Below are 19,977 nucleotides of genomic sequence, written 5' to 3'. Positions count from 1 at the left end.
ATCTGGGTGCCACGCGAACAATCTCTCAGTCGTCCTGCTGCATGCTACGACGAGCAGCAGTGCAAGCTACTGGCTAGGGCCTACGTGAAAATTTAGCAGATCTACAACATAACCTGACTCGCGACTGGACTGGGTCGTAAACTATGGAAACTCGTTGGCGCTCTGCTGCGCTGTGTTGACGTGGTAGACGCGCTGGAAGCAAGGGGTCATTTCCGTAAGTGATCTTATTCTCTTCCGGGTTGGTGCCTTGGTGGATTGTCGACGCTCGAGCTCTCGCTGATTGTCGTAAAGTAGGCCTATCTCGGATCTGTGGAGATTCGAGACGAGCTCCTACTTGCTCGACACGAATCGGCTCAACTCAGGGAACTGGTTTATTCTGACGACATGATAATATTATAGATTAGGTTTATAAAGTACAAACCCTACGAACACCACTGATTTCCAAGACGAAAATTGTAATTTTGCCGTCTATTTTACATCAGACCGTGGTCCTATGCAGTGTCATCAAAATGTAAACAGTAGCAAAGGTAGATTTGAATCATTCATCTTATGAATAATTCATATCACTAGTGTCATCGACAATGGCAGAAATTTATGTGATTGTCAACAAATCATGATCAAAGCTCAACATAGAATGATGGCAACATGATAATAGCTGGTCGATATACTTAATTTCATATTGAAAGCAAACAGTGATGTAAACAGTATTACAGAATTTAGAGAAAATGTGAATTGCACCCCTCTAAGAAAATGGAAGCCCTTCGTGAGCTACGCTCCAGTATGTGACGTCATGGAATCAGCTGGCAGCATCACGCATCAGCTGCGCGGCCGAGTGACAGAGCAGCATAGCTTGTCAACAAACGGTGCAGAGAATTTGCCGGGGAAAGAAAGGTCATCGTCAACGGTTTAACTGCAATTTTCTGCAAGCCTTGTGAAAGAATCGTGGAAATTTTGTGGGACGATGTAAGTTCTTTCGAATGCTCTCATCTCATACATTTATTAGTGAAATATCTGCCTTATTTTGTTTCGTTTGTTGGTGGTATTTTCTGCTACCGGTATGTTTACGTTTTTCTAGCCCTTTTGTGTTATGGCAATACGGCGGCTGCCTGTAGACGCGATTGCGAGCGCAAAGATGTGTTGTAGCTACGGCTGTTGGCTGTACGGCGGTTGGGCAGTTGGGCGCGGACGCTGCGCTCCAAGTGACCTCTACCCGGTGCTGACATGAATGTTGCCATGTATCAAACCGTCAGTTTTTCTTTCGTTTGCATGTTTTGCTGTTGGTTATTCATTGGTTTGTAGGCTATGAACTGAGGTCAAGCAACGCAAGAAGTACTCTGATCAGTCTCAAAACCAGCCAGTTGAAAGCTTTGTTTCTTATGTCAAGAATTAAGCAGAAACATATAAATCAAATTATGGCGCCTTAAATTGTACCAAGTAAAATTATCTACCACTACCAGTATTATGCATGTATATATATTTTTTTCTAGAATTAGAGTAAGTAAACCCTGATCGGCATGACATGTATATATAAAGCGTCAAGAGTTGCATTCAGTGGTATGTGTTTTGATATGGGAATTTATCCAAAGGGATTTGTTCATGAACAAGTTTATGTTCATGATAAAGTCAGCCGTGTAGGGAAGTAATACTGAATTTTTCATCTCCCATCTATGTTGAAACTCGAAGGTTTAGAATGGCTGGAATTGTCAAGTTTTTGGTCTGCTGACCAAACACTTGAATGCCAGTTGCAGACAAAGTGCAACTGATATAGGCCTATGCTTCGGCATTTCTAGGCATAGCATTTTCTGTCCTTTCATTTGAATCAGTTGATGGAATATTTATTTTCCATTCACTGATTTCAATGCAAGAGGACCCAATACTACTGTGGAATGTGACCTATAAAGATGATCGACTTACAGTGTACATGGAGACCAGGCTGTGACCTGTTGTATAAAATGTTTAACCTGAGAAAAGCTCTGTTAAGAAATGACAACTCTGGTTGGCATGATTCTGCCTTTGAATTCATGCAGGAAAAATTCTGTTAAAAGTTAACCTGAGTTTTTTCTCCAGGAAAAGACCCTTTTTAATGCAACAGACCCCTAGATAACATTATAACATACATCAACAAACTGGTTCTGCATAGAGCTTGGTCAAAACTACTTGAAGTAGGCCTAAAGAAGTTTGTTTGAAAGGAAGTGTGTGTATGCACATTTCACTTCCTGTAGATTGTGTGGATTAGTATAAGTTCTAATTAGTATCTTCAAATAGTGTACAATCACATGCAATGCCTTTTGACATTATATTTGGGTGCCGATTATTGTATTTGAAATCTGGGATATTAATGTGTGAAGAGTAGAGGTGGGTGTGTCAGTGTGTAACCAGCTTGCAGTCAAAATACGAGGGAAAGTTGGAGAATAAACATCAACAACGGCTGACCAATGAAGCTTGAAGCTGTCTCACGATTAGTCTTAGTTTTTATTTTGAATGACATACATATTTAGTTTTCTTAGGACTATTTCTTTTGCTGACAATATTCAAGATAAATGTGTTCACGTCACTTTGTGGCTGATTTTCTGATTTGTGCTACCAACATACAATGATAGGAATTTCTATGAAATTTATGTAGATCCTTTTGCTTGTCTGTGCATAATATCAATAGGGGTCTGATGTGTCAAGACCAGGCGTTCTCCACTATTTTTGTCTGTTGCGTGTTACACAACGTGCACTACATTACACACAAACTGTGGTACGTGATCAGGCCCTTTTGGGTGTGTGTATGTGTGTGTTGTTTATTCTGTGATCCTAATACTAGTAGGTTGTGTGTGTGTGTGTGGTAGATCCTCTCAAGAGGGCCCTTCATGAATATTATAATTAGCGTGGGGGGGGGGGGGGGAAGCGACAAGCAACTGCGCACTCAAGGTGACCTTCCGCCCTTTGCCCAAGGACGTCACATGTAATGCCCGTGTATGGAGCCTGTGTGTGTGTGTGTTGAGTGTGGCTTTATGAGGACTGTCTCGGGCGAGCACTGACAGGTTTGTTATGTGAAATGTGCACTGAGGTGGAACAACACACTGGCATTTGCATTTGGCCAGATTCATTTTGTGTATGGGGGTTCAAACGTCGTATTGTTTCTTTGTTCTTATTTTTTTGTCTGTGGAAAAAAAACAAACTGGATTGACAGTTAGCTCTTGAGGAAAAATATGATAATGAATAAAAGAGATACAAATTACAAATTAGAATAGAAAACTTCCAGCTTATTCCCTCTCTGAAATCAATCTCCCTTATCAATCCATAAGAAATGCAGGATTTTCTTTGTTGTAGATGATTTTTTAAATTAAAAAGATCTTATTTTCATGTTTTGAATCATTTTCATATTGAGATAATGTAGATTTGAACACATATTATGCGCATAACACACTCTATACTTTATATGGGATGTATGGGAAGAAGGGATAGATGTATTAAAAGCGTCTGACAATTTACCCGATTTTCTTTGTCCAGTTCAGAAAGAAAATTGTTCAATTGGATAAGATGCTCTATGTAGGGTTTCTGTCATTGTTTCAGAGTTGACATACTCGTACATTAAAATCTGGGGGGTGTTTCATCAACATTTGTCAGTGCTGACAAGTTGTCATCGCTGACAATCACCATAGTAACAGTCAGTGACCAGAGCATCTCATCCAATTAAAATGAAGGATTTTGCTGAAATTGTCAGCACTGACAAACATTGATGAAACACCCCCCAGAAGTCATGGTTATTGAGCCATATTTGGGGATGGCAGAATGGACCCAGATCAGTGGGAAAATAAGTTCCTTCGGTTGGAGGAATTACTGTACTTAAATTCTTCGTCAGTGAAAACATATGTAATGCCTTAGCACTAGCTGTGAACTATTGGCTGTCAAGTCTTTGCTGGGGGTGCAAGTACCAGATATCGGGGGTCCTTGTGCAACTTGAACTTTGCCACACTCACTCTTGCCAAGATGGCAGCTTGTTTTTTAGTTTTGGTTTTATTCTATTCATTCCCAGCAATAAGTTAATGTTGGGAAATTTGCAGCCTCCTGCATAGATTATAATCAGGATTTCCCAAGGGTTTGGGTCATGCAGTTGACAGGTTACCATCTGGTGATAGGAAGAGACCTTGTTTACAGCTACTTATACAATATGTGACACTTGATACAGGGCCAGGCAATATTTTCCTTCCAAGGAGCTGATGAACTCCTGGGTTGAATTTTTTTTCTTCAGAAATTATCATTTCTCGTCATTAAATCAATGCATAGGCCTACCTATATGATATTGGAGAAATGTTCTAAGGCCATATTTAATTCATACTAGTCTGCACAAAGTAAAACTTTTTTTCTCTTTTTCTTTTTTAAAGCCAGTTTAAGAGAGAAACAGAAACTTAAATCTTCTGAAATGTGTTGCCTGTTCAAGAATCAGCTGTAAAGTCAGCAATATAGAGACTTTCTATTATTCTCTTTCTACTTTTCATTATTTTCATGTTTCTAAAAATTGTTAAATTCTAGATGTATATAAATATATGAACAACAAGGGTTCAAAGGAAAGATAATTTTTTACTCTAGATAGCTCTACCGCTTGGAACACTAACCATGTAAATGACAAAAATTTGATTGAAAAAGTGTCAGCATTAAACACAGAAAGGTACTTCCTTGGGCATAATTTGCTAAAAGCTTGTCTTGATTTTTCTGTTGTTGCCAATTGGGGCATTTGCCTGTGAGATTACTCCCTTGTAGGCCTACACTTAAAATGTAGACTTGTAACTTTAAATTCCATATGTCAGTCAATAGAGCCTATCTATACAAAATAATGAATGTAGCACACACACAAATGGGTCATTTTTTAAACATTATACACTGCCAAACTGACATTATACAGGACTGTGTATTTTGATCTCTTTCATTTGCTACGAGTACTAATAATGCAAGGGCATGTAAAATTGTAAAGTTTGTTGCACAATGTACATGTACAGTGTAGAAGAACTGAAAAGTTTGTTTGTACAAAAACCGATATGTCCATATTTGAAAAAATGGAGATATTGCGTATAAAGGTCAAGAAAAATAAAGAGAATAATAAGAACATTTTTGCTTCTTTTCACCATAACTTCAAAAATGTACCTTTATATGAAGTGACCAATATATCATTTAAAAAGGTATTATTTTGTACTTTATGACAGAGACCGTACTTCAAAATCATCAAAAATGGACTTATCGGTTTTTGCGAACAAACTCTTCAACTTTTGATGAAGATAATGCATCCTGAATGGATACCGTACAATGTTAAAATGGACGATTTGCAGAAATGGCACACTTTTACGATGTTCACTCACTACAAGGATGTAATTATGGACCATTTTTTGCCTTTTTTTCCTGTAAACTGCTTGCGTACATGTAGCTTCCTTGCCCCAAGGAGCTTTGATGTGTTTGATGCTCCATGCTTGTGCAGTATAGCCAAATTTGCCTCATATGGATTGACTTGATTTCTCAACTGTTTTCAAATATCATTCTGTGCAAAGTATTATACTTGCCCTAATAGGTACATATTAGATAATGTATCATATGCTCTTTTTTTCGCAAGAGTTTAATTTTCAGGAACTTTGCGAATCATAATTAGACCACAAATTCAACAACACACTGAAATGTCGCCATGCGCTAGGGTAGTGGTGCATAGGATAGCCTTGGTTCTCCATTCGCAAAAATAACTGCATGCAAAATTATCAGTTCATACAGTAGATAGAGAGAGTGAGAGAGAGAGAGAGAGAGAGAGAGAGAGAGAGTGAGATACAGGTAGACCAAACCTCCAGGCAAATACAATGTTCCTATTAATTTCAAGAGTAGGCCTGTGGATGACATGACCTGTTCAATGAGAGCTGTTGACATATCATAGGAGTTATATTTACTGAAATATCTTGACTAAGGACAGAAATATCATTCAGTCATCTTACTGTACTCTGTATTGAGATCTTTTAAATGCATGAGGTTTGACAGTGCTCTACAAATTTTGATACAAGTTGTGATGACAGCAGTTTCGTGCAAGCCTCAAGGGAATGGGCCAAGCCGGACTGGCTAAGGGAAATTGATTCCACGGTCCAAGAGCAGTGAAACCTGTTACAGTAATCAAAAGCACCCTGTTGAAAAAGAAGCCAGAAAAAAAAAATAAAGGGAAAAATAGGTGAAAAGGTCTTCGTGAGCATGTGGTATTTATAGACAGATTCGGTTATGAAATGCGTAAATTATTTTGAAGAGTAAATATAGTTTGAAGTTGCTTCTTTAGACATGCATTCTCTCTGACGAGGTGGCCACTGAAATTGTATCGAATGTACTGTGCACCCAGGTAATCGATTAATTGTTTGTGTCATTTGTTTGTGATTTGATATGAACTTTAAGTTCACACAACCCATTTCAGGAAGAAAGAGAAGAAGACAAAACAAAACAAGAGAAAAAGATCCCAATGTTCCAGTCCTGCACCATGTGAGAAAAATAGATTTTGTGGCATGCTGCCATACCGCAAATCAACATTTTGACAGCAGGGATTCAGTTGCATGTAACACCACGAGAAGTATATGTATTTCCTTAATTCAAGCATTATGTACAGTGTTAGTGTTCTCCTGTACACACTGTAAGTATAGCTGAACCCGTGCATGGTGTATTTATAGCTACTTACATACATTGTAAAAATAAGTCTTGTGGGACAAAGTTGTTTGGGGATGAGTAGGTCAGGAGTATATCATTCTTTTTCTATTTCTTTTTCTTTTTCTTTTCTTTCTTTTTTTTTTTTTGATCTCATTTTGCACTTCCATTGACTTTGATAATCTTGCCATGATCCCTGCTTAATCTCAACCCCTGGATTGAATAACTCTTGTTTTGGGTGCCTGCCAGATGTACGCAATGTGTGGATATAAGTGGATGCTGCCTAGTCTTGAGCTCCTAGACCCCTGAGCAACTGTATAAATATTAGTTCATGTACCGTGCACAGTTCACAACAAATTGTGCTGCCCTTGAGCAATTTTTCAAGAAGAAGTCTGCTGATCCCCAGGTTTTTCCTCTTTTGAGGGGGGGGGGGGGGATGGTATCATATCTGGTCAATTTCATCATCATCATCATCATCATCATCATCAATAATATAGCTCACTTACCAATTTACCTTGGATTTGGGTAGTAGACCGACACTTTGCCAATCTTTGCCTATCAAAATACATGAGAGCATTGCAACACCAGTTTAAAGAATCAGTTACTTGAGTAACTATCTTCATTTTTTGTCCATTCTTTACTTTTGTTGTCTGGGCCTCTGCAATGATGTAATCAATCACTCAAATATACCCTCTTTTCTGCTCAATGATAGTTAAATATATGTGCTAAGTCACCCAAGTGAAATGCTGCTATTAGGTGCTGGCTGGCTGGACCTACAAAGGGTTGTACTCAGTTTCAAAACACTGTAACACCCAATGTAATTGACCATAGCATGGGGGCTTCCAAAATAAAGAAGAAAAGATAATTCAATGGGCTATGCAATGAGTTGGCTGCATTGCTATGTCAGATCAAGCATTTATTATTATTATTATTATTATTATTTTTTTTTTTTGGGGGGGGGGGGGGGGGGGGCATGCTGAAGCCCCCACTTCCGTGGTAGAAATAGTCATCAATATACAAGTAAAATCAAGCATCCATGCCATGCATGATCAGTCAGGTCTATGCCCACTGCCTGATATTTTGGCTTATTCATGAACATTCTAGAGGAATGGAAAATTACTGTTAGTATCATTTACTCTGTTTAGACAATGAAAATGCAGCCAAGGTTATATTGATTCTGCCTGACAGTTGCACTCCATACTCCCCTCCCCCCCCCCCCCAAAAAAAAAACACCTTTGGTCTTTGTTGTGCTTTGTGGTGAGGGCTGTTTGGTTTTTTGTCATTGTTTTGTTTCCCCTAAAGAGCGTTGATGTCAGCAGTTCATCCATAATATTTTTACCGTAAACCAGATGATTTTCAAGGGCTCATAACAGTTTAGTTCTACAGAAGAATCTCTTTTTAGTAGGTATATGTCATTTTGATTATATAAGTTATTTTGCATCTTGATTATGTTCGATTATCACTATTATTATCATTGTTATCATTATTATCATTGGGATTATTATTATTATTATCATTATTATTATTATTATTACTATTTTTATTATTATTATTATTATTATCATTATCATTATTACTACTACTACTATTTAAAGGTGACTTTTTCATCTGAACTTAACTGACATGCAACTTTGTCATTCACATTCATTCTCTCTCTCTCTTCCTGACTGTACACTTTAAATACACAGCAGCTCCTCTGTATCATATAACTGTGAAGTTATGTCCAGCTGTGATTCTTATTTGACTTTAAAATGATTACCTATTTGATAATTAATGCCACGGCCATGCCCCCATCTATTTCGCCTTTCATTTTCCAGAATTCCACAATGTGCCATGAGATGGCTACAATAGACACTAGAAGCCCTTGTAAGGCATATTATACTGTACTGCAAAGCAAGAAATATTTGTGGCGTGAAATTTTCGTAAATGGGAGCTGACGGCGTGATTTTTGTGGCATGAATTTTGTTTGTGTGTGTGAATTGCCACTGGCATCCAATGCATTACTGTAAAACATGATATATTCGCGGCATGAATTTTTCGCAAATTGGAGCCGACGACCTTTTTTTTGCGGCACGAAATTTTCGTGAACTGCCACTGGCATTCAATGCATATAGTGTAGACAAGAACTTTCGCGTGCATTTTAATTTCGCGAATCTTGGCGCTCACGAAATTTGCGAAATTAAAATGCATGCGAAAATTCCTCGTTTTACTGTATAGTGCAGACAAGAGGCAGGCATTTCATTTTACTGTCTACATTCATGTCTACACATTTTATTTTGCGAAATTTTGGCTAACACTAAATTCGCATAATTAAAATGTACGCAAACATTTCAGGCTGTACAGTATCTCAGAGCTCTACCGAATGGAAAGGGTCCCTATATAAATGCCATTGTACTGTGCATGCATCATTTAAGAAAATCATGAATGCAGATCACTATCAATAACCATTTAGGCACCTGTTGCTCTTTTCACAATGGACTGATTTAAATCCTGACAAATTCATGGAAGTACAAAGTAGTATTGCTGACAGACGAACAAACAAAGAGACAGGCAATTATTTAGCAAAAAATCCAGTAATTGCTAGAGAAGTGCACAACTTAATTGTACTCAAGGTCTGGGTAGGTTTAAAACTTTGCCAGGGCATTGTACGGTGTGTGAGCGTGTAAATTTGGGTTCATGCCACTGAATTTGAAATTATCTTGGAGCTGTTCAGTTTGTCAGTCAAAGTTAAGGGAAATATTCAATTAAGTTGAATATAAATATTGAATGTGAAGGAGATAAGCACCTGTCATGGCATACCAGATGTTGTTTTAATCACAGTCTCCTGGAATGCAGGATTATCAAAATACATTGTACATGTACTATCATTATTTGTAGATTGTGAGATATAGTTTCTGTCAGATTGCTACTGATGCTTCACGTTTTCTCATTAAGGAGTAGCGCTACAAAATGTTTGTTTTGAGTACATATAGAATGTTTTTTAGTGATCAGTGTTAATAAGTTCTAAATGTATGAAAGATTCATACTTAAGCTTACAGCTGAAATCTTATTGAGGAGGGTGTTTTACGAAAATGATTGTAAAGCTTGCTCTCTGAATCAATCTGTATTTAAATATATACAAGTGTAGTTCGAAAATTCACTGGAATCTGTCAAGTGAGTTTTTATCTGTCTCAAAAGTATTTTCCTGTCCACACAGCCCAAGAAAACAGGATTTGCACATTAAAGGGAAGATAAACCCCAGAACAATGTGGATTGAGTGAAAGCAGCAACATTATTAGAACACATCAGTGAAAGTTTGAAGAAAATCGGACAAGCGATGCAAAAGTTATGAATTTTTAAAGTTTTTATGTTGGAACCGCTGGATGAGGAGACTACTGGAGGTTATGACGTATGAGTGGACAACAATACCAAGAAAATATAAAGAAAATACTACAAAAATCAAATTTTCATGAAAATTACAAATTCCATCAACTTGATATTGACATATGTTAAGGGTAGCAATTATTCCCCCTGCTTTCTGAAAGCGGTTGGTCCACTGCTCTTTCATAATTCTAGAAAAGTGAATTTTTGTTGAATTTCCTTTATATTTTCTTTGTATTGTTGTCCACTCATACGTCATATCCTCTAGTAGTCTCCTCATCCAGCGGTTCCAACACCAAAACTTTAAAAATTCATAACTTTTGCATCGATTGTCTGATTTTCCTCAAACTTTCACTGATGTGTTCTACTAATGTTGCTGCTTTCACTCAATCCACATTGCTCTTTGGGTTTACCTTCCCTTTAAGAAATCTTTTCCAAGAGCAATCCATGGTCAGTTTAAAAGCAGAAGTTTAAGTGTTAGAATTTGATTAATATTCATTAAAAGGGACTGGCTGAAATTGACCTCATGGAGTATGCTTGGCTCAGACATAAATGTCTGCTTTAGGGACTCATGATTTATCAAATCCCGCAATCGAGTTGTCTCTTTATTAAACGCTAACAGCATATTCATGTGTATTTTTCAGCCAGCATATTCTGCAATGTGCAGTGGTACATGTAATATATAAATGCCGATGTCAAAATCAATTGCACCTGCCACTCATTCATACATATTTCTGTACCATTTCATTTCTGACATCGTAAGTACACTATATGTAGGTCTATAACAGGTATGTAATATGCCTGTCTCCAACAATACAACTCAAAATGTAAAATATAGCATGGTGTTTATAAGCTCAGTTCACTTTTTACAATGGGTCTTGCCATCAGAAATGCAATGCCTGCAGCTGTACATCTGTGATATTACAGTGCAGACATAATGCATGCTGTAGGTGCTATATGTGGCCATTCTGAGTGACTGGTCACTTGTCCAGCTAACGATCTAATTGCCTGCAGCCTGGCATTATACAGAGTCTGCTAAGCTCAATCAATTTTTGTCTCCCTGACCTTTTTCCTGCACACTGCCTATTCCATCCATCTATAGACCCCCACCCACTCTGTACTCATATAGTGGAAGGGAATATCTCTTTGTGAGTGACATTTACAACAAAAACAAACAACTGGGCTGCCAGTACTGTGTGAGTCTGTACAGTAGCCGAATGCATTATACGGATAGGTGACTTTGATAGCTGTACAGTGAACACACACATACACATAAACAGGGACACAAAAGGAGGGGGGGGGGGGGGCTGGGAGATCACGAGAAAAGGTTGCAACACAAGATGCAATGTTTTGGTGCATGCACATCAATTGTGTTTTTGCCAAACACCTGAAGAGTCTGTTAATTCAAATACTCACTCTCTTTCCACACTGGTGCTTGCGATGCAGTCTGTCGTCCAGGATGTTGGAGGATGTTCTTAGGGTTGATCTTCTAGAAAAAAAAAAACCAGGAAGAAAGGTTAAGAGTGTTCCAATTGATCATAATGAAGAAGACAATTATAATGATTTAAGGGGGATTGCAGACTTCATTTTAAAGAAGTCAGTTTGGTGGGGGGGTGGGGGGGGGGGGGGGTGGTGATGGGGAATAAGATTTCTGAACTGTGTTGCAATATGCCAGTGTTATTTCGTCACCTCTCTGGTTGAGGAGTGGAGAAGCATTTTCCTTCAAAACTGATTTGGCTGCACGTCTGTTCGGTTAAAGAAAGAAGTAACTGCATAGAGTATTAGCATGATATGCCAATTCCAAGTCATTTTCTGTCTTTGGTGTGCCTTGATGATATATGTAGACTAGAAATTTGAAGACACTCATTTTTCCAATGCGCTATGAATTAGCCAAATGTCTGTCATCAGCTTGTTCTGTTACACTGAACTGCTCCTGGATGAATACAGAATCGCATTGTCCATTATTTTCCTGAGATGAACAATTCAGGTGTAGCTGCTGCGTCATAGCTGAGGCTTATGTAAGTATCTGCCTACATCCCTGCAGAGTAGACCCTGCAGTTTTGAGAGCACTATAGCAGCATCGAATGTGAATGATGCTGCTTCACATACATGTGTAGTTTTGTTATAAATGACACATGTTAAATTCATATTATACTCTATGTCTTTATCTCTCTCCCTCTCTCTCTCTTCACAGATAAATACATCGACAGAGAGTGTTGTAACTGTGGCCCAAATCTGGATAGATGAGTCAACGGACAGACAGGAGTTTTAAATCGGCGTCCTTCCTGTTATAAGTCGGTCAGAAGAAAATAGCACCATTATCACCAGGCTGCAAGATATATATATGTACCCTGGTATATTTTTCATCTTCTATCGCCAATTCCTGTCAGCCAGCCTGATATAAGCATATCCTGAGAACTGTGCTGCTGCTGTTTGAATATCAGCTCAATCTCAGATATCAAGGTAAGATGTTGGGAGAGACTATGTAAAGCCGCTTGTTTTGTCCAACATTGTCACCATTGTATAAGGATTCCTCCTTGACATGCTCCGTGATATTTTTATGCCTCCGCCACGAAGTGGTGCCGGAGGCATTATGTTTTCGGGTTGTCCGTCCGTCCGTCTGTCCGTCCTTCCGTCCGTCCTTCCGTCCGTAATGAAATTTTGTGGACAAGGTAACTATCAAAACGTTTTGAGGTATCGTAATGAAACTTGGCATGTACGTGTATTAGGGGGTGAAGTTGTGCCTATCAACTTTTGGGTGCACATGCTCAAGGTCAAAGGTCAAAAGGTCAAGGTCAAATACATAAAATCTCACTATTTCCATCATAACTATGCAATGCCTGAAGATATTTTCTTGAAACTTAGCGTATACATGTATTACCCAATTAAGATTCTCTGATGAAAGTTTGAGTCATGAGGTCCAAGGTCAAAGGTCAAAAGGTCAAGTAAAAATATTAAAACTTCACCTTTTTTCTCTGTACCTTGGAAATTGTTCAAGGTCTCTTCATGGAACATAGTATATATACAGTCAAACCTGTCTATAGCGGCCACCCAAGGGAAACGAAAAAAGTGGCCGTTATAGACAGGTGGCCGCTATAGACAGGTAATCCAACTTAATGTGCATTGCCTATACATGTACATATATCATCGTTGGATACATCGATAAGTATTTAATGTACATAATGTACTATGCGTAAGTATACACACGTGTATTTCATGCATTGAACAATGCCGGTGTTTATGAAATTGTTGCACAGTAGCATGTGTACAGCCGTGAAGAAAGCTTTACACTAGTGCATCAGGGTGGTCCACAACTTGAAATTTTAGCATGTTGCAAGCTCAGAATCTGAGAATATTGCAGAAATTGAATATGCGCGGAGCGCACACGATGAGTACGTAGTACGCAATATTTTGCTGCTTATCTCTCTTTGTGCTGCTTACATTCAATGTTCTCTCTCATGTTTTGCACACAGATATCTAAAGTACCTGGTAGTTTGATGTTTCTTATGTTATGCACATGTTTTGCACATTTTTAAATACTTTTACTTTGAGCTTGTTGCAAATTCTTAAGGATGTTGCATAGCATGTTGCTGGCTTTTTAGGATGTTGCACAAGAATTTTAGCATGTTGCAGCGACATGCTAAAACCCCTCATGGACCACCCTGGTGCATTATTATGACTGAATAAGTGATGAATGCAGCGGTGGCGATCACTGAACGTTGCCCATGAATGTCTGGCATGGCCACAAATCAGAAAAACATTCTGAATTACCGGCTCTGTGGCCGCTATAGACAGGTTAAAATCTACCGCGGGAAACAAAATTTGTGGCCGCTGGCCGCGTTAGACAGGTGGCCGCTATACACAGGGTCTTTAACAGGGCTTTTCTCTCGGGGGGATTTTTCAGTGGCTGCTGTAGACAGGTGGCCGCTATAGACAGGTGGCCGCTAAGGCAGGTTTGACTGTACATGTACTGACTGGCAGTCGTTATCTAGAGAATTTAGGGTTCATGGGGTCAAAGGTCAGGGGTCAAAGGTCAAGGGCAACACTTCAAAATTTTACTAAATATTTCCTCATGTTTGTGCAATGCCAGCAGGATTTTTTTTTTTACACTAGGTGTATGCATGTTTAACCTAATAGAGATTCTCTGGAAAGTTTTTTTTTCTTTTGTTTTTGCCTCAAAGGTCAGAAGGTCAAAGATCAAGTGAAAGTGCTGAACTAAGTTTTTCCTCCATATCTCTGAAGTGGCTCAAGTTATCTTGAAACGTACTACATATTTATGCATCTTCTGCCTGACAGTGATTATCTTATGAATTTTAGGGTCAAAGGCCAGATGAAAATGGTAACAATTTACTATTCAATACAGAAAGTGCACTTTTTCTCCATACCTTGAAAATTACTCAATGCATAAACATAATGGGTCAAAGTCAAGTTAAAGTCCGTAAATCCCAAATACATGCTCTCCTATTCATCCAATTAAACCTAGGTCATGGAAGGTGAGCATTCAACACATTTGTGACAAACCTGTCATTTTAACATTTTGCCAATTTTGTGAAAATGTAATCTCACATTGTCCACATGTACTATTTAGACCTATTAGGAGAATCATGCATTATGGCGGAGGCATACCAGTCGCCATAGCGACATTTCTAGTTTGTAACATAGTATTAGTATACAAAAGTTGGCTCCTCAACAGCACAGATCGTGCATTGTGGTGATAAACCATAAGCAGTGTACAGATATCGTAATCAAGCAGTGGTTAATTGGTCAACTCTAAGACAAAATCTACTAGGTTAACATTAACTTTTTAATAAAGTTGTTTTCTCTAACTGTTTTGCCAACTAGATTTGTATGTGAAGATGCCCAACATGCCATAGAGTACACGCACAAAAGTTCAACTTGTTCGTCTATATCTTATTAGTGCCAAATTGAGAGGACATTAAGATTGACAAAAGAGAAAAAATATATCGTTGCTGGGGTGACAAGACCTTGTATCTGAAATTTTGGTGAAAATGACTTTTTTGGATTTATGGTCAAATAATGGGTTAAGTGATATCCTGTCCAAATCCCAACTGTCTTACTCCAAAAACGAAGCCACCACGGCATGTCAAAGGAAAGGCTATCCCATTCGCCACAGTACTTTGGCTGCCATGTTTTTTGGCTCTCCTGAACATCTGACATTTTGTAGATACATTGTACGAGGTCTTGCAAGTTGTCGCCCCAGCGACGATATGCCCTTTCCATACATGGAGGGAAAAAAAATGTCTGAAATATTAAATACCACAGTTGAATGCATGATGCACTATTTATACAAATCAATGCACATGATTTCCGGACAGCCATAATCCAGAATATAGTGCTGTTTATGTCACAGTGTCCTTGAAGGGAAAGTTTCCATAAACATGTACAAGTACTTTCGTAGATTCCAGGAATGCAGGAAGATTGATGAAACACTCAGTGAAAATTCTAGGAAACTTGGAAAAACCTTCAAAAGTATGTGTTGTACATAGTATGGTACTGTATAGTATAGAACAAGGAATACAACCTTCTTTTTTTTTTGGGGGGGGGGGGGCTTTGAGTGACCCATAACCCTCCTCACCAGCCCACAGCCCTCTCCCTCTCTTTTAACGTTCCGTGGCACCTGTAGATAGACTGCCATAAAAAGATACCATAGGAAAAATTTATCAAAATGCATATTTTAAATGAACATGAAAAGGGTACCCCTGCTGAAGATATGAAGAATGATACATGTATGTACCGTAACATATTATCAGTAACAAGTGAAGGAAATGTGTACTCTTCTATAACAGAATATGAGATGACAATATTTTTTTTTTTTTTTTGGGGGGGGGGTGTTGTAGTTTTCCTTAATTTTCCTTTGTCTTGCATATTTTCTTTTGCACAGCCTTTGCTTCTGCACTGCCACAATTTTTGTTTGTTTTTTTATCACCATTTTTGTTGTGAATTGTCTTGTCTCAGCAGCAAAAAGATAATAATCAGGAAACCAAAGGGAATTCATCGCTTCATCCAGTGCTTCCAAGCTCTCTTTACCACAACCGCGCAAGAAAGTGACAGTCAAGATGTTCAGTGGTCTGAGTGAGTACCTGTTTGGGAGCAGCAGCAGCAGCACCTTGGATCAGTCCTCGGCAACAGACGACAGGCAAGGCCGCCCCATCCAGGAGACGGAGACTGACGACGATTGGGTGCTCGTCGATGTCACCAGTAAGTCTGTGCCTTGACATTTCATTTGCCGCGCCGGAAGAGGGATACGGTGTTACAACAGTCCCTATTACACCTTCCAAATTGCCAGTGGTGTTTTCTTGTTACAAACAAAGTACAGAGAAATAATAGCAAGAATTATTAGTTTGACATTTAAAAGAAAAAAGTATTTACAGCATGTACAGTAGTCACCTGCATGGATGTAAACTCTTCATTGTCCATTTTGCAGATCCCTAGTTGTTTCCAGCCTTTTTGAAAAGCAGATTGTAATGATAATAACACCAAAACATATGATTGGGGGGGGGGGGGGAGAAAATGAAAATTGATGTGATGTTATGCTGTGAAGGGTGAATTTCTTGCAGTTTGCTTTTGATCTTTATAAAAACATTAAGATTATTAGTGTAGCTATTAGTGTAACCTCTTTTCCTCTTTTTCCTTCCCTGTTTTCTTTTTCTCTCTCTTTCTCTTTACAAGAGAGGTTGCTTGTGTTTGTTTGTCCGTCTGTTTGTTTGTTTGTTTGTTTGTATAGGTCTGTATGTGTTGTGCACCTTTTATGTCTAGCTAATTACTTTTGATGTTATTTAGTCTTTTTGTCCACGAGGAGACTGCAAAATACAAGCTTAGCTTTTTAGCATGTCTCCTCCGTTTCCTGCAACTTTAGTTTTAATTCAGTTTTCATTTCCATTCGTAATGCGTAGTATTGTTAATGTCACATATTTTTCTTTGTTACTACATTGTATTGATGTTGTGCTATTTTGTGTATGAAAATGTTGTTGGAAATGAAATAAATGAAATGAAAATGAAACTAAGACTATAATAGGTAAGCAATTAACTGCTCAACTCATTACAAGTAAACCCTGAAGTATATAAGCAACTACAGATCAGTCATAGAAAATACTTTTTGTATCGCTTCTGGTATGAAGCTGTGACAACACTTTTTCACAAAACTGCATTCAAATATTCCATGAGAAGGAACCTGATTTGAACAAATTTTCCAGGGGAATATTTTGTCAAAAGCTGCCTTAAGTACACATTTCCCATCATATTTCTTCGTACAATATATCAACTTTATCTGCTATATACTGTATATGCCATATATTTCGCATTGGGAATTCCCGACAGTTTTGCGAGTGCTTAAATTCGCGATCGTGGAGTCCTGTACTGAACGGAGAAATGTACACGCGATCAGAGTCAATATTTTCGTGTGTCTTTAATTTCGCGAATAGCACCCGACTTGCGAAATTCGCGAAAATAAAAACCTCGCGAAATATTCGGCGTATACAGTATACTAGGCAGCCGAAGCCAATTTTATTTGGTTCATTTGGAAAGCTTCTCAAAGGGATGCTCTATATCAAGGGCTGCAGCGCCCCCCATCCCCCCTGTACACACACACACACTTTGGCATGTCAAAAAAATAACAGAAAAAAAAATTAGGGGGGGGGGGGGTTTGATGCGCACCAATGACCTTGACCACTGAAAAAATGTTCTGCGGCCCCTGTATAGGTCTTGTGATCACAAAGAATGCAAAAATGTAAATAGGCCTATGTGATTTGAAAAGGGGAGAGCATTATATCTGGTATTTTTCAAAAGATTTAGCTTTTTAAGTTTTGACCTTTCCTGTAATTGGGTATGATCTTGTTTTGACATCCCGCATTTTATCTTTCACAACACTTACATGGAAGTGCTCCACTCTTCACTCTTCAATTCAGATTTTATTTCCAATATCGCATTTTTGTTTTTTGATACAATTTCAACAAAAACAATCGAACAATATTACAGCAGTATAATAACATACATGTGTGAAACTTATCGTTTAAAATCATTGAATTATTGGAAAAGAGGGGCCCACGTGAACGACAAGCTTGTAGGGATGTGGGCCACTCATAAAATTGAACTTACCGTAGAACATCCCAGAGAGCAGATTTGTACCTCTGTGATCATACATTGAAGTATCCCCTGCCTCCTTTCTTTCATGTGTGATGCAGATGAGGGTGATTCTCCTAGTCCCCGAAGGTCTCCAAGGAGGGCAGGGGCCAAAGATGGCTTCCAATCCCGCCCCCAGCCGATACCCAGCAAGCCCCATCGAATGGAGGAGAGCTGGTTCATCACCCCACCCCCGTGCTTCACTGCGGGGGGTCACTCTCCCCAACAGCTGGCGACTAGCCCCATGGAGGATCTCCTTATAGAGCACCCCAGTATGTCGGTCTACCACCAGCCAAGTCAACGAGGTGTTGTCATCAGGAGGCAGCTGCACCACCACCACCACCACCACAACCAACGGCCGAAACCCACCAGAACTGTTGCCAAACGCTCCCACAACCTGCGGGTGCGCAATGCCAAGCCTCCGCGACGCGCAGCTGCGGTGGCGGCCCGTGTTGGCATAGAGCAGTCGGCCAATGCGGCCGCCATGCAGGAACAGCAGCAGGCCAGGCGGCACCAGCAGCGCCTGGTGAGCCGCAGCAAGCTGGAGCGCCACAACAAGGCGCACCACCAACAGAGTGCCTCTTCCCGCCGTCACTACCGGCACAACTCCCTCAGCAGTGGACGCCACTCTGGCGCCATCTACAAGCAGCCCCGTTGATGCACGCACTGGTCGCTTGCACGGCACGAGCACCTCTTATAGCTAGATATCAATTTTATAGTATAGTCATGCTTTTTTTAATAGAGCAGATTTTTTTTGGTCTCTTTTATTCATATTTGTAGATATATTTATGATAGAGAAACTTCAATATCAAATGTATAAGAGTCTTACCTAAAATTGTTGGTGAATATTTTAGGAAATAAAAAAAAAAACTGTGTGGATTATATGTTTGTCCACACACACAAAAACAGAGAATAAGTATTAAAACATAACAAAAAAAAATAGTAAATTTTGGTGATTGCATGATTATTCAGACCTGCTGTTACACCAGACACAAACTGGGACATGTGTTCATTCTTGAAATAACTTTCATGAAGATCTCCTGGTTATGTGATCAGTGCGGAATTTAAAAAATAATACTAATAATGAAGCGGCCCACGCATATAACAGTGTATATGAATATCTCACAGGTATGAAATTTAATAGCTTATGTCCATCATTTGTGTATGGACCACAATCCAAAAGCATAGCATGAGGAACACAGTCCCTTCTCCTAGAGCAGAGTACATTCAAGGACGTTTCTGTTCAAGCCTGACACTTAAAGTTGATTATTAGAGGCAACCCCATGAAAAATAATTCTGTCCCCATGGTTGGCAGAAAGTTTCGTAATGGACGTGCTGCCTTTCTTTCCATGGTACGTGTGTACCTGCTGTGCTGCAGATGGAAAAGAGTAAGAAGAGATCATGTACTACTGCTCATTTTTATTCTAAGAATGTCCATCCCGCATGGCCACAGGCCACAGAATATTTATTTTCTAATCTGGTGAGTGAAAGTGTTGGCTACACTGTGATTCTTAAACACTCCTCACAGTCACCTCCTCTGCAAATATCGAAAGGCACCAGTAGTAGTTCTTTTAACCCATTGAGGACGAGTCCTGAATGTACTCCGACAGGTGTCTATGGGACATACGTGTTTTAGCCAAATCAGCCCATCCTCATCGGGTTAAAGAAGGCTCACTGGTGGCTTGCCCGCAGATTTTTAACTGAATTTAATAGGAATGATACGTCTTTCTGTGAATGATCTCAAAATGCTGCATATTTCAGATAGGCATACACCTGTACACATGGATTAATACTGACCGCGTCTGAAGTACACTCTCAGATCTTTTGTTTGGGAGA

General features: G+C 39.1%; 1 protein-coding gene across 1 annotated transcript; it reads left to right on the top strand.

Annotated features, from left to right (window-relative positions):
* The first annotated feature begins 845 nt into the window (after positions 1-845).
* Positions 846-18,977, top strand: LOC139710532 (uncharacterized). Its single transcript, XM_071622467.1, has 4 exons — positions 846-963; positions 12,197-12,465; positions 15,982-16,221; positions 18,204-18,977. The coding sequence occupies exons 3-4, from the start codon at positions 16,080-16,082 to the stop codon at positions 18,797-18,799; spliced, it is 738 nt and encodes a 245-aa protein (XP_071478568.1). The 5' UTR covers positions 846-963; positions 12,197-12,465; positions 15,982-16,079; the 3' UTR covers positions 18,800-18,977.
* Positions 18,978-19,977: the final 1,000 nt, after the last annotated feature.

Source organism: Diadema antillarum, unplaced genomic scaffold, assembly GCF_040938485.1.
Source record: "Diadema antillarum isolate AM-2024a unplaced genomic scaffold, OU_Dant_1.0 seq00001539_RagTag, whole genome shotgun sequence".
In the NCBI taxonomy this organism is placed as follows: Eukaryota; Metazoa; Echinodermata; class Echinoidea; order Diadematoida; family Diadematidae; genus Diadema; species Diadema antillarum.
Note: the sequence above shows the minus strand (reverse complement) of the source record. Positions and strands in the feature narration are given on the sequence as shown.